At 43.9% G+C, this 15,352-nt stretch overlaps 1 protein-coding gene across 4 annotated transcripts in view; it reads left to right on the top strand.

The window, feature by feature from the left end:
• Positions 1 to 15,352, top strand: part of LOC137295710 (nucleolar protein 8-like) — a 55,656-nt gene that overhangs the window by 22,427 nt on the left and 17,877 nt on the right. For all 4 annotated transcript variants that reach the window (XM_067827222.1, XM_067827224.1, XM_067827225.1 and 1 more), the window contains 2 exons: positions 6,923 to 7,001; positions 7,117 to 7,261. In XM_067827222.1, coding sequence (XP_067683323.1) covers positions 6,923 to 7,001; positions 7,117 to 7,261 — 224 coding nt within the window. The remainder of the gene's footprint in view (positions 1 to 6,922; positions 7,002 to 7,116; positions 7,262 to 15,352) is intronic.

The raw sequence follows: 15,352 nt of genomic DNA on the forward strand, positions 1-15,352 counted from the left end.
TGCTGCGATACACCTTTCTGTTGGTAGCATTACAGTGTATGCTGCGATACACCTTTCTGTTGGTAACATTACAGTGTATGCTGTGATACACCTTATGCTTGGTAACATTGAGGTTTATCCTGCGATACACCTTTCTGTTGGTAACATTACAGTGTTTGCTGCGATACCCCTTGTGCTTGGTAACATTGAGGTTTATCCTGCGATACACCTTACTGTTGGAAACATTACAGTCTGCACTGCGATACACCTCTCTGTTGGTAGCATTACAGTGTATGCTGTGATGCACCTTTCTGTTGGTAGCATTACAGTGTTTCCTGCGATACACCTCTCTGTTGGTAGCATTACAGTGTATGCTGTGATGCACCTTTCTGTTGGTAGCATTACAGTGTTTGCTGCGATACACCTCTCTGTTGGTAGCATTACAGTGTATGCTGTGATGCACCTTTCTGTTGGTAGCATTACAGTGTTTGCTGCGATACACCTCTCTGTTGGTGGCATTACAGTGTTTGCTGTGATGCACCTTTCTGTTGGTAGCATTACAGTGTATGCTGTGATACACCTTATGCTTGGTAACATTGAGGTTTATCCTGCGATACACCTTTGTGTTGGTAACATTACAGTGTATGCTGTGATACCCCTTATCCTTGGTAACATTGAGGTTTATCCTGCGATACACCTTACTGTTGGTAACATTACAGTCTGCACTGCGATACACCTCTCTGTTGGTAGCATTACTGTGTATGCTGTGATGCACCTTTCTGTTGGTAACATTACAGTGTTTGCTGCGATACACCTCTCTGTTGGTAGCATTACAGTGTATGCTGTGATGCACCTTTCTGTTGGTAGCATTACAGTGTTTGCTGCGATACACCTTTCTGTTGGTAACACTACAGTGTATGCTGTGATACACCTTTCTGTTGGTAACATTACACTGTATGCTGCGATACACCTTACTGTTGGTAGCATTACACTGTATGCTACAATACACCATACTGTTGGTAACATTACAGTGTATGCTGTGATACACCTTTCTGTTGGCAACATTTCAGTGTATGCTGCGATACACCTTACTGTTGGTAACATTACAGTGTATGCTACGATACACCTTTTTGTTGGTAACATTACAGTGTTTGCTGCGATACACCTTTCTGTTGGTAACATTACAGTGTATGTTGCGATACACCTTTCTGTTGGTAACATTACAGTGTATGCTGCGATACACCTTACTGTTGGTAGCATTACAGTGTATGCTGCGATACACCTCTCTGTTGGTAACATTACAGTGTGTGCTGTTTTTAACATTACAGTGTATGCTGCGACACACCTTCCTGTTGGTAGCATTACAGTGTATGCTACAATACACCTTACTTTTGGTAACATTACAGTGTATGCTGCGAGACGCCTTTCTGTTGGTAACATTTCAGTGTATGTTGCGATACACCTTTCTGTTGGTAACATTACAGTGTATGCTGCGATACACCTTTCTGTTGGTAGCATTACAGTGTATGCTGCGATACACCTTACTGTTGGTAGCATTACAGTGTATGCTGCGATACACCTTTCTGTTGGTAACATTACAGTGTATGCTGCGATACACCTTTCTGTTGGTAACATTACAGTGTATGCTGCGATACACCTTTCTGTTGGCAACATTACAGTGTATGCTGCGATACACCTTACTGTTGGCAACATTACAGTGTATGCTGCGATACACCTTTCTGTTGGTAACATTACAGTGTTTGCTGCGATACACCTTTCTGTTGGTAACATTACAGTGTTTGCTGCGATACACCTTTCTGTTGGTAGCATTACAGTGTTTGCTGCGATACACCTCTCTGTTGGTAGCATTACAGTGTATGCTGCGATACACCTTTCTGTTGGTAACATTACAGTGTATGCTGTGATGCACCTTATGCTTGGTAACATTGAGGTTTATAATTCGATACACCTTACTGTTGGTAACATTACAGTGTATGCTGCGATACACCTTACTGTTGGTTACATTACAGTGTATGCTGTGATACACCTTTCTTTTGGTAACATTACAGTGTATGCTGCGATACACCTTTCTGTTGGTAGCATTACAGTGTATGCTGTGATGCACCTTTCTGTTGGTATCATTACAGTGTTTGCTGCGATACACCTTTCTGTTGGTAACATTACAGTGTATGCTGCGATACACCTTTCTGTTGGTAGCATTACAGTGTATGCTGTGATTCACCTTTCTGTTGGTAGCATTACAGTGTTTGCTGCGATACACCTTTCTGTTGGTAACATTACAGTGTATGCTGCGATACACCTTTCTGTTGGTAACATTACAGTGTATGCTGCGATACACCTTTCTGTTGGTAGCATTACAGTGTATGCTGTGATGCACCTTTCTGTTGGTAGCATTACAGTGTTTGCTGCGATACACCTTTCTGTTGGTAGCATTACAGTGTATGCTGCGATACACCTTTCTGTTGGTAACATTACAGTGTATGCTGTGATGCACCTTATGCTTGGTAACATTGAGGTTTATCCTGCGATACACCTTACTGTCGGTAACATTACAGTGTATGCTGCGATACACCTTCCTGTTGGTAACATTACAGTGTATGCTGTGATACACCTTTCTGTTGGTAACATTACAGTGTATGCTGCGATACACCTTTCTGTTGGTAGCATTACAGTGTATGCTGTGATGCACCTTTCTGTTGGTAGCATTACAGTGTTTGCTGCGATACACCTTTCTGTTGGTAACATTACAGTGTATGCTGCGATACACCTTTCTCTTGGTAGCATTACAGTGTATGCTGTGATTCACCTTTGTGTTGGTAGCATTACAGTGTTTGCTGCGATACACCTTTCTGTTGGTAACATTACAGTGTGTGCTGCGATACACCTTTCTGTTGGTAACATTACAGTGTATGCTGCGATACACCTTTCTGTTGGTAGCATTACAGTGTATGCTGTGATACACCTTATGCTTGGTAACATTGAGCTTTATCCTGCGATACACCTTTCTGTTGGTAACATTACAGTGTTTGCTGCGATACCCCTTGTGCTTGGTAACATTGAGGTTTATCCTGCAATACACCTTACTGTTGGTAACATTACAGTCTGCACTGCGATACACCTCTCTGTTGGTAGCATTACAGTGTATGCTGTGATGCACCTTTCTGTTGGTAGCATTACAGTGTTTGCTGCGATACACCTCTCTGTTGGTAGCATTACAGTGTATGCTGTGATGCACCTTTCTGTTGGTAGCATTACAGTGTATGCTGCGATACACCTCTCTGTTGGTAGCATTACAGTGTATGCTGTGATGCACCTTTTTGTTGGTAGCATTACAGTGTTTGCTCCGATACACCTCTCTGTTGGTAGCATTACAGTGTTTGCTGCAATACACCTCTCTGTTGCTAGCATTACAGTGTATGCTGCGATACACCTTACTGTTGGTAACATTACAGTGTATGCTGCGATACACCTTTCCGTTGGTAATATTACAGTGTTTGCTGCGATACACCTCTCTGTTGGTAGCATTACAGTGTTTGCTGCGATACACCTTTCCGTTGGTAACATTACAGTGTTTGCTGCAATACACCTCTCTGTTGGTAGCATTACAGTGTATGCCGCGATAGACCTTCCTGTTGGTAACATTACAGTGTATGCTGCGATACACCTTTCCGTTGGTAGCATTACAGTGTATGCTGCGATACACCATTCTGTTGGTAACATTACAGTGTATGTTGTGATACACCTTACTGTTGGTAGCATTACAGTGTATGCTGCGATACACCTTACTGTTGGTAACATTACAGTGTTTGCTGCGATACACCTTTCCGTTGGTAACATTACAGTGTATGCTGCGATACACCTCTCTGTTGGTAGCATTACAGTGTATGCTGCGATACACCTTTCCGTTGGTAGCATTACAGTGTATGCTGCGATACACCTTACTGTTGGTAACATTACAGTGTATGCTGCGATACACCTTTCCGTTGGTAGCATTACAGTGTATGCTGCGATACACCTTACTGTTGGTAACATTTCAGTGTATGCTGCGATACACCTCTCTGTTGGTAGCATTACAGTGTATGCTGCGATACACCTTACTGTTGGTAACATTAGAGTGTTTGCTGCGATACACCTTTCCGTTGGTAACATTACAGTGTTTGCTGCGATACACATCTCTGTTGGTAGCATTACAGTGTATGCTTCGATAGACCTTACTGTTGGTAACATTACAGTGTATGCTGCGATACACCTTTCCGTTGGTAGCATTACAGTGTATGCTGCGATACACCTTACTGTTGGTAACATTACAGTGTATGCTGCGATACACCTTTCCGTTGGTAACATTACAGTGTTTGCTGCGATACACCTCTCTGTTGGTAGGATTACAGTGTATGCTGCGATACACCTTTCTGTTGGTAACATTACAGTGTATGCTGCGATACACCTTTCTGTTGGTAACATTACAGTGTATGCTCCGATACACCTTTCCGTTGGTAACATTACAGTGTATGCTGCGATACACCCTTCCGTTGGTAACATTACAGTGTTTGCTGCGATACACCTTACTGTTGGTAACATTACAGTGTATGCTGCGATACACCTTTCTGTTGGTAACATTACAGTGTATGCTGCGATATACCTTTCTGTTGGTAACATTACAGTGTATGTTGCGATACACCTTTCCGTTGGTAACATTACAGTGTTTGCTGCGATACACCTGTCTGTTAGTTGCATTACAGTGTATGCTGCGATACACCTCTCTGTTGGTAACATTACAGTGTATGCTGCGATACACCTTTCTGTTGGTAACATTACAGTGTATGCTGCGATACACCTTTCTGTTGGTAACATTACAGTGTATGCTGTGATGCACCTTTCTGTTGGTAGCATTACAGTGTATGCTGCGATACACCTTTCTGTTAGTAGCATTACAGTGTATGCTGCGATACACCTTTCTGTTGGTAACATTACAGTGTATGCTGCGATACACCTTTCTGTTGGTAACATTACAGTGTATGCTGCGATATACCTTTCTGTTGGTAACATTACAGTGTATGTTGCGATACACCTTTCCGTTGGTAACATTACAGTGTTTGCTGCGATACACCTGTCTGTTAGTTGCATTACAGTGTATGCTGCGATACACCTCTCTGTTGGTAACATTACAGTGTATGCTGCGATACACCTTTCTGTTGGTAACATTACAGTGTATGCTGCGATACACCTTTCTGTTGGTAACATTACAGTGTATGCTGTGATGCACCTTTCTGTTGGTAACATTACAGTGTATGCTGCGATACACCTTTCTGTTAGTAGCATTACAGTGTATGCTGCGATACACCTTTCTGTTGGTAACATTACAGTGTATGCTGCGATACACCTCTCTGTTGGTAACATTACAGTGTTTCTGCGATACACCTGTCTGTTAGTAGCATTACAGTGTTTGCTGCGATACACCTTTCTGTTGGTAACATTACAGTGTTTGCTGCGACACACCTTTCTGTTGGTAACATTACAGTGGATGCTGCGATACACCTCTCTGTTGGTAACATTACAGTGTATGCTGCGATACACCTTTCCGTTGGTAACATTACAGTGTTTGCTGCGATACACCTTTCTGTTGGTAGCATTACAGTGTATGCTGCGATACACCTTTCTGTTGGTAACATTACAGTGTTTGCTGCGATACACCTTTCTGTTGGTAACATTACAGTGTTTGCTACGATACACCTGTCTGTTAGTAGCATTACAGTGTATGCTGCGATACACCTCTCTGTTGGTGACATTACAGTGTATGCTGCGATACACGTTTCTGTTGGTAGCATTACAGTGTATGCTGTGATACACCTTTCTGTTGGTAACATTACAGTGTTTGCTGCGATACACCTGTCTGTTAGTTGCATTACAGTGTATGCTGCGATACACCTCTCTGTTGGTAACATTACAGTGTTTGCTGCGATACACCTGTCTGTTAGTAGCATTACAGTGTATGCTGCGATACACCTCTCTGTTGGTAACATTACAGTGTATGCTGCGATACACCTTTCTGTTGGTGACATTACAGTGTATGCTGCGATACACCTTTCTGTTGGTAACATTACAGTGTATGCTGCGATACACCTTTCTGTTAGTAGCATTACAGTGTATGCTGCGATACACCTTTCTGTTGGTAACATTACAGTGTATGCTGCGATACACCTTTCTGTTGGTAACATTACAGTGTATGCTGCGATACACCTTTTTGTTAGTAGCATTACAGTGTATGCTGCGATACACCTTTCTGTTGGTAACATTACAGTGTATGCTGCGATACACCTCTCTGTTGGTAACATTACAGTGTTTGGTGCGATACACCTGTCTCTTGGTAGCATTTCAGTGTATGCTGCGATACACCTTTCTGTTGGTAACATTGCAGTGTATGCTGCGATACACCTTTCTGTTGGTAACATTACAGTGTATGCTGCGATACACCTTTCTGTTGGTAGCATTACAGTGTATGCTGCGATACACCTTTCTGTTGGTAACATTACAGTGTATGCTGCGATACACCTTTCTGTTGGTAACATTACAGTGTATGCTGCGATACACCTTTCTGTTGGTAACATTACAGTGTATGCTGCGATACACCTCTCTGTTGGTAACATTACAGTGTATGCTGCGATACACCTTTCTGTTGGTAACATTACAGTGTATGCTGCGATACACCTTTCTGTTGGTAACATTACAGTGTATGCTGCGATACACCTTTCTGTTGGTAACATTACAGTGTATGCTGCGATACACCTTTCTGTTGGTAACATTACAGTGTATGTTGCGATACACCTCTCTGTTGGTAGCATTACAGTGTATGCTGCGATACACCTTTCTGTTGGTAGCATTACAGAGTATGTTGTGATACACTTTAATGTGATTCACCTTGCAGGTTTCAGTATGTTCTCTCGGGCAAAATGGAAGGGTTTTACTCTGGTCCTGCAAACAGCCAAAGAAAATTTTCTCACCAGGTAAGTGTTATCTTGCTAAGCTGTCATTATTTCCTTTGGCAATGTTGATGTTGAAGGGAAGTCATGAACCTTTACACTTTTACGCATGCACAGTTCACTTGTGTCTTGTCTGCAGGTTGGAGAAGGAGCGAGGTGAGGCTGCTCACCCTCTGGACAAGTACAAGAACCTTTGTCTACACGACCCCCTTGCCAAGGCACCAGGGGTGCAGGACTTTGTCATGAGAGGAGCTGTACCAGGTACCCCAATTCCTGGGCAAAAGGTAGGCTGCTGCAGTTGTAAGCTCCTGTAGTTGTAGTCTGTTGTAGTTGTGGGCTGATTTAGTTGTAGTCGGTGGCAGTTGTAGTCTGTTGTAGTTGTAGTCTGTTCCAGTTGTAGACTGTTGTAGTTCAGTATTGTTGGGTCAGTATTGTTGGCTGCTTCTGTGTTGTTGACTTGAGTGTTGTTGGCTTCAGTGTTGTTGACTTCGGTGTTGTTGACTTCAGTGTTGTTGACTGCTTCAGTGTTGTTGTCTTCAGTGTTGTTGACTTGAGTGTTGTTGGCTTGAGTGTTGTTTCTTCAGTGTTGTTGATTTGAGTGTTGTTGGCTTCAGTGTTGTTGACTTGAGTGTTGTTGACTTCAGTGTTGTTGACTTCGGTGTTGTTGACTTCAGTGTTGTTTCTTCAGTGTTGTTGACTTGAGTGTTGTTGGCTTCAGTGTTGTTGGCTTCAGTGTTGTTGACTTGAGTGTTGTTGACTTGAGTGTTGTTGACTTCGGTGTTGTTGACTTCAGTGTTGTTGACTTCAGTGTTGTTGACTTGAGTGTTGTTGACTTCAGTGTTGTTGACTTGAGTGTTGTTGGCTTCAGTGTTGTTTCTTCAGTGTTGTTGACTTGAGTGTTGTTGGCTTCAGTGTTGTTGGCTTCAGTGTTGTTGACTTTGGTGTTGTTGACTTGAGTGTTGTTGGCTTCAGTCTTGTTGACTTGAGTGTTGTTGGCTTCAGTGTTGTTGACTTGAGTGTTGTTGACTTCAGTGTTGTTGACTTCGGTGTTGTTGACTTCAGTGTTGTTGACTTCAGTGTTGTTGACTTGAGTGTTGTTGACTTCAGTGTTGTTGGCTTCAGTGTTGTTTCTTCAGTGTTGTTGACTTGAGTGTTGTTGGCTTCAGTGTTGTTGGCTTCAGTGTTGTTGACTTTGGTGTTGTTGACTTGAGTGTTGTTGGCTTCAGTCTTGTTGACTTGAGTGTTGTTGGCTTCAGTGTTGTTGACTTGAGTGTTGTTGGCTTCAGTGTTGTTGACTTCGGTGTTGTTGGCTTCAGTGTTGTTGACTTGACTGTTGTTGGCTTCAGTGTTGTTGGCTTCAGTGTTGTTGACTTGAGTGTTGTTGACTGCTTCAGTGTTGTTGACTTGAGTGTTGTTGGCTTCAGTGTTGTTTCTTCAGTGTTGTTGACTTGAGTGTTGTTGACTTGAGTGTTGTTGGCTTCAGTGTTGTTGGCTTCAGTGTTGTTGGCTTCAGTGTTGTTGGCTTCAGTGTTGTTGACTGCTTCAGTGTTGTTGACTTGAGTGTTGTTGGCTTCAGTGTTGTTGGCTTCAGTGTTGTTGGCTTCAGTGTTGTTGACTTCGGTGTTGTTGGCTTCAGTGTTGTTGACTTCAGTTTTGTTGGCTTCAGTGTTGTTGACTTGAGTGTTGTTTGCTTCAGTGTTGTTGGCTTCAGTGTTGTTGACTTGAGTGTTGTTTCTTCAGTGTTGTTGACTTGAGTGTTGTTGGCTTCAGTGTTGTTGGCTTCAGTGTTGTTGACTTGAGTGTTGTTGGCTTCAGTGTTGTTGGCTTCAGTGTTGTTGGCTTCAGTGTTGTTGACTTGAGTGTTGTTGGCTTCAGTGTTGTTGACTTGAGTGTTGTTGGCTTGAGTGTTGTTGGCTTCAGTGTTGTTGGCTTCAGTGTTGTTGACTGCTTCAGTGTTGTTGACTTCGGTGTTGTTGACTTCGGTGTTGTTGACTTCAGTGTTGTTGACTTGAGTGTTGTTGGCTTCAGTGTTGTTGACTTGAGTGTTGTTGGCTTCAGTGTTGTTTCTTCAGTGTTGTTGACTTGAGTGTTGTTGGCTTCAGTGTTGTTGACTTGAGTGTTGTTGGCTTCAGTGTTGTTGACTTGAGTGTTGTTGACTTCAGTGTTGTTGACTGCTTCAGTGTTGTTGACTTGAGTGTTGTTGGCTTCAGTGTTGTTTCTTCAGTGTTGTTGACTTGAGTGTTGTTGGCTTCAGTGTTGTTGACTTCAGTGTTGTTGACTTCAGTGTTGTTGACTGCTTCAGTGTTGTTGACTTGAGTGTTGTTGACTTGAGTGTTGTTGACTTCAGTATTGTTGACTTCGGTGTTGTTGACTTGAGTGTTGTTGACTTCAGTGTTGTTGGCTTCAGTATTGTTTCTTCAGTGTTGTTGACTTGAGTGTTGTTGGCTTCAGTATTGTTGACTTGAGTGTTGTTGGCTTCAGTGTTGTTTCTTCAGTGTTGTTGACTTGAGTGTTGTTGGCTTCAGTGTTGTTGACTTGAGTGTTGTTGACTTCGGTGTTGTTGACTTCGGTGTTGTTGACTTGAGTGTTGTTGACTTGAGTGTTGTTGACTTGAGTGTTGTTGACTTGAGTGTTGTTGACTTCGGTGTTGTTGACTGCTTCAGTGTTGTTGACTTCAGTGTTGTTGGCTTCAGTATTGTTGACTTGAGTGTTGTTGGCTTCAGTGTTGTTGGCTTCAGTGTTGTTGACTTGAGTGTTGTTGGCTTCAGTGTTGTTGACTTCAGTGTTGTTGACTTGAGTGTTGTTGGCTTCAGTGTTGTTGACTTGAGTGTTGTTGACTTCAGTATTGTTGACTTCGGTGTTGTTGACTTCGGTGTTGTTGACTTCGGTGTTGTTGTCTTCAGTGTTGTTGACTTGAGTGTTGTTGACTTCGGTGTTGTTGACTTCGGTGTTGTTGACTTCAGTGTTGTTGACTTCAGTGTTGTTGACTTCAGTGTTGTTGACTTCAGTGTTGTTTCTTCAGTGTTGTTGACTTGAGTGTTGTTGGCTTCAGTGTTGTTGACTTCAGTGTTGTTTCTTCAGTGTTGTTGACTTCAGTGTTGTTGACTTCAGTGTTGTTTCTTCAGTGTTGTTGACTTGAGTGTTGTTTCTTCAGTGTTGTTGACTTCAGTGTTGTTGGCTTCAGTGTTGTTTCTTCAGTGTTGTTGACTTGAGTGTTGTTGGCTTCAGTGTTGTTGACTTGAGTGTTGTTGACTTCAGTATTGTTGACTTCGGTGTTGTTGACTTCGGTGTTGTTGTCTTCAGTGTTGTTGACTTGAGTGTTGTTGACTTCAGTGTTGTTGACTTCGGTGTTGTTGACTTCGGTGTTGTTGACTGCTTCAGTGTTGTTGACTTCAGTGTTGTTGACTTCAGTGTTGTTGGCTTCAGTGTTGTTTCTTCAGTGTTGTTGACTTGAGTGTTGTTGGCTTCAGTGTTGTTGACTTGAGTGTTGTTGACTTCAGTATTGTTGACTTCGGTGTTGTTGACTTGAGTGTTGTTGACTTCAGTGTTGTTGACTGCTTCAGTGTTGTTGGCTTCAGTACCGGTCTCCCCACTACTCCTATTATGACTTTGCTCCCAAAATTTGGATGATCACTAAGGGATGGTCATGTAAACGGGTAGTGGAGAGTACTGCATGCTTCTCAGGCTGTCCAATAAAGGGTGCAGCAGCTGGTCGAATTAAAGAGATATTATGATTGCCAGAAAGTAATTGTGTGAATTTCAAATTTATTTAGAAGCCTAATCCGTTTCCATTTTAGACAATTCCAAGCGCCACAAGCACCCAAATTTTTAACTTAACTTACCATAGGACTTGTGCATATTACCTCTAGCTCCACTTAGATGAGATCAGACAGTCGTTGATTCACCATTCCCATGAATGGCTACCTCATGTATTGACGAATGTATAGTCACGGAAGTGGTGTGATCTCCTGAACCGCGCAAGCGCTGACCTTTAAGAATTCACTTATATTTCAAGCGTCCTTGCGATCAGACATTTGTTTGGTTTGTTATAGTTAGAGTTTTCAGGTTATTACTACACGGTAGGTATGTTTTTGTTTCATGTTACGTAAGTGAAGAAAGAATTAAAACTTCACTTACCTGGCTACCTCGTGTGCACTATTACTTGTTTTTCGATGTGGGTGGTTTCTCACATCTCTGTTGTTTTTGTGTGGTCTCCGCTTGGTGTACATAACTTTGGTTAGTTCCTACACCATCTGATACTTGTTTTTCGATGTGGGTGGTTTCTCACATCTCTGTTGTTTTTGTGTGGTCTCCGCTTGGTGTACATAACTTTGGTTAGTTCCTACACCATCTGATACTTGTTTTTCGATGTGGGTGATTTCTCACATCTCTGTTGTTTTTGTGTGGTCTCCGCTTGGTGTACATAACTTTGGTTAGTTCCTACACCATCTGATACTTGTTTTTCGATGTGGGTGGTTTCTCACATCTCTGTTATTTTTGTGTGGTCTCCGCTTGGTGTACATAACTTTGGTTAGTTCCTACACCATCTGATACTTGTTTTTCGATGTGGGTGGTTTCTCACATCTCTGTTGTTTTTGTGTGGTCTCCGCTTAGTGTACATAACTTTGGTTAGTTCCTACACCATCTGATACTTGTTTTTCGATGTGGGTGGTTTCTCACATCTCTGTTGTTTTTGTGTGGTCTCCGCTTAGTGTACATAACTTTGGTTAGTTCCTACACCATCTGATACTTGTTTTTCGATGTGGGTGGTTTCTCACATCTCTGTTGTTTTTGTGTGGTCTCCGCTTAGTGTACATAACTTTGGTTAGTTCCTACACCATCTGATACTTGTTTTTCGATGTGGGTGGTTTCTCACATCTCTGTTGTTTTTGTGTGGTCTCCGCTTAGTGTACATAACTTTGGTTAGTTCCTACACCATCTGATACTTGTTTTTCGATGTGGGTGGTTTCTCACATCTCTGTTGTTTTTGTGTGGTCTCCACTTAGTGTACATAACTTTGGTTAGTTCCTACACCATCTGATACTTGTTTTTCGATGTGGGTGGTTTCTCACATCTCTGTTATTTTTGTGTGGTCTCCGCTTGGTGTACATAACTTTGGTTAGTTCCTACACCATCTGATACTTGTTTTTCTTCATGGCTTATCCATTTGCTGTATGTATTCCTGTTTTTTCTGATATGGCATGCTTCTGGTTGCGGGGGCAGCCATCTTTGTTGTTGCTGCCCCACCTCTGGGTGTGCTTATTTTTTTCTTTCAGGGCTGTTTGTCGCATTCTTCATGTAGGGGTGTTTACTAGGCGAGTTTTATAAGTTTTCTCGCTTGTTTGTATGTTGCAGTAGACGTTTATGTTTTGTACTGTGTATGAAGTCTTAAAGTCAGCAAAGGACCCCCACCCCTGGTGTCCAGACTGTGCCTCCGTTTGCTGCTCGCTTGACCAGCACTGTCTACATTGCTGCCAACGGTAGAGTTCAAGGCTGACCTTACTGTGAGAAGGAAGCATTTCTCTCAGAGGCGCAGGAAGATGTTGTCACCAGCGTCATTGTTAGGGTCCCGATCGTCTCTCCAGGTGACTCCAGAGCGACAGCCGACAGCGCATGAATCTACACAAGACTCGACTTGTGATCAGCATTCTCCGGAGCTGCAGCGTTCTGAATCCTTTGTGGACTTATCTCGCCTCAATGCCTTAAGTCACCCAGAGGTGCAGAAGATGCTTAGGTCTTTATTGCAGCCTGCTGCAGGGGCGTGTCATCCCGGATCGATTCAGGATGGATTCGGCATCTAGATCTTCTCTTGTGTTTCCAGTTCCAACACCGACTCAGACCCCTCTCCCGACGACGACACCGACACTGACACTGTCCCTGACTTCGAGCCTGAGTTCGACACTGGCGCCTTTTGCAGTGCCAAGGCCTACCCCTACGCCTACGCCATTGCTGACTCTGTTGTTGACGCCGATGCCGACACCGATGCCGACACCGATGTCTTCTGGATACCGCATCCCGTGTATATCTTCCTCACGAGAGGTGGACTTGAAAAGAATGAGCTCGGCACATTGAAGTGGAACGCTCCAGACGTACCAGAAAGTCGCACTCTAGCTCCCCTGCCGTCGGAGGTCTCGATCGCCTCGCCATTCCGGTCGTCACCAGTCAAGATCTAGGTCCAGGTCTCCAGCTGATAGGGATCGGCATTAGTATAGATCCAGGTCGCGGTCTTCCCGACGCTCTCCCCATCCTTGGTGTTCTAGATAACCAGCTGGGAAGTGTTTGCAGTCTGCGCCTTTTGCCTCAATGTACGGTGCCGTCATCCTCTTCTCATCATCTTCAACCACTGTCTGTATCGTGGGATGACGCTGAAGAATATTTTTTGTCCCCGGATTGTAACGAAGAGCCATCGGAAGATTTTGATGATGGTGGTACTTATCTTCCTCCCTCTGCCATATACGAATGGATAGCTGACAGACTGCCGGATTGACCCTCACCACCGTCAGAGTCGTCGGACCCGAAGGCTATGCGACTTTCACCGGAGTTACTTCTGCCACGGCACCTTATGGTAGCTGAGGCCATCGCGTCATTAGATGAGCACTTCGCCAAGTTGTCACTTAACTCGACAATTAGAGTGCCTAAATCTTGCAAATCGGAATACAAAGTACATAGTCTGGAGTTTGCAGATTCGGGAGCGGCTCATGATGAATCCCTGAAGCGCTTATCTAGCTCCATGTCATCGTCTCACAAGGTACAAGATGCCAAGTTACTAGCCATTGATACGGAATTAAGACGGATGCTCAAGCCAGTTTCGGTGTTAGATTCAGCTACTTCAGCAGCGGCATTTGACCTCACAGAGGATAATTCCTCTCGGATCGATCACTTTGAAGCATTATTTCAATGGCAAGGCAAGGTTCTACACGACCTACTTGCTCATTTGCATGTGGCATTAGCGATGACCACCACAGTGCGACATACTGACTACTTGGACCCGTGCACGTGGCCAGAAGAGTTCAAAAGGCAACAGGCTCACTTTGCGTCAAGGTCTTTGTTTGACGACAGAATTCCAGAGATTTATCGCCAAAATGCTGAGCTTACAAACATGGAAGTGTTTTTATCCACCTTTGAGGCTCTGAGTTCTGCCTTTCGCGGAAGGCAGTCATCTCGTGGAAGAGGGAAACGTCGCTATGTCCCCCGCAGAGAGTCCATTAGATCCATGTTTGCCAGAGGACAAGGTCGTGGATGCCCAGATACAGACGCCCAAGCAAGGCCCCAGGACTGTTTGCAGGACATCCCCTCTACTCCCGGCAGGGGGAAGGGCAAGCATCCTTATTCCTACCGCTGAAGATGGGAACGTACACGACTGGGTCCTCACCAGTGGAAGGTCATCTCGTTTGGAATTTCTTCGGCCCTGTGGCTGTTTACAAGGATCACTTCTCTGAGTGGATCAGAGGATCAGATTCCTGCATCTGAGAGGGATAGACTTCGACCCCTACATAGACGAGTGCCTCCTGAACAACTTCAAGCCTCAATTGCTTCACAGACAGGTGGACTTCACCACTCGCCTTCTTCAGCAACTGGGGTTGATAATCAACCTCGAAAAGTCGCATCCAGTGCCGTTGCAAGAACTGACGTTTATCGGAGTTTTTTTTGTAACACATTCCAGCTTGGTCAAAGTCCTTCCTGTCTGTTGGGAGAAGATTCTCAAGTTTGCGAGCATAGGTCTCTCAACCTCTGACCCTCAGAGAGTGGCAGTTTCTGTTGCGTCTCCTGACTTCGGCTGAAGACCTTACCCTCAGAGGTCGCCTCATGCATTGGCCGCTTCAATGGTTTCTTCTACCTTTCATTCAACGGGACAATTTACAAGTGAGGGTCCTGTTACCTCCGCATCTACATTCGTACCTCTGTTGGTGGACTCACTGTTGACAGACAGAGAGGATTCGTCTGCTTTTGGTTGTGCCCTGGTGGCCAACCAGGTCGTGGTTTGCAGAGCTGCGCCAACTCGCCGCTGGGCACATCCTTCAATTACCAGAGTGGCCCAACCTACTGTGGCACCCTCACAGTCATCAGCTACATCCAGCCCCGATGAGGTTTCATCTGCACGGATGGATTATTTACAAAAGGCATTGAGAGCTAAGGGATATTCTACCAGAGTAGCTGAAGTCATCGCTCAAGCTCACCGCACCTCTACCAGATCTTTGTATGACAATAAGTGGACATCCTTTGAGAAGTTCTGTGGTCAGAAGTCTCAAGATCCCTTATCAGCATCACCGCAATTTATTGCTGAGTTCCTTATTTTCCTCCATTCTTCTTGACATCACAAGGGAAGTACTTATTTTCGGAACGTATTTTGCAGCTCTGAACTCTGTTCTAGCTGT

Source organism: Haliotis asinina, chromosome 9, assembly GCF_037392515.1.
Source record: "Haliotis asinina isolate JCU_RB_2024 chromosome 9, JCU_Hal_asi_v2, whole genome shotgun sequence".
Lineage (NCBI taxonomy): Eukaryota > Metazoa > Mollusca > Gastropoda > Lepetellida > Haliotidae > Haliotis > Haliotis asinina.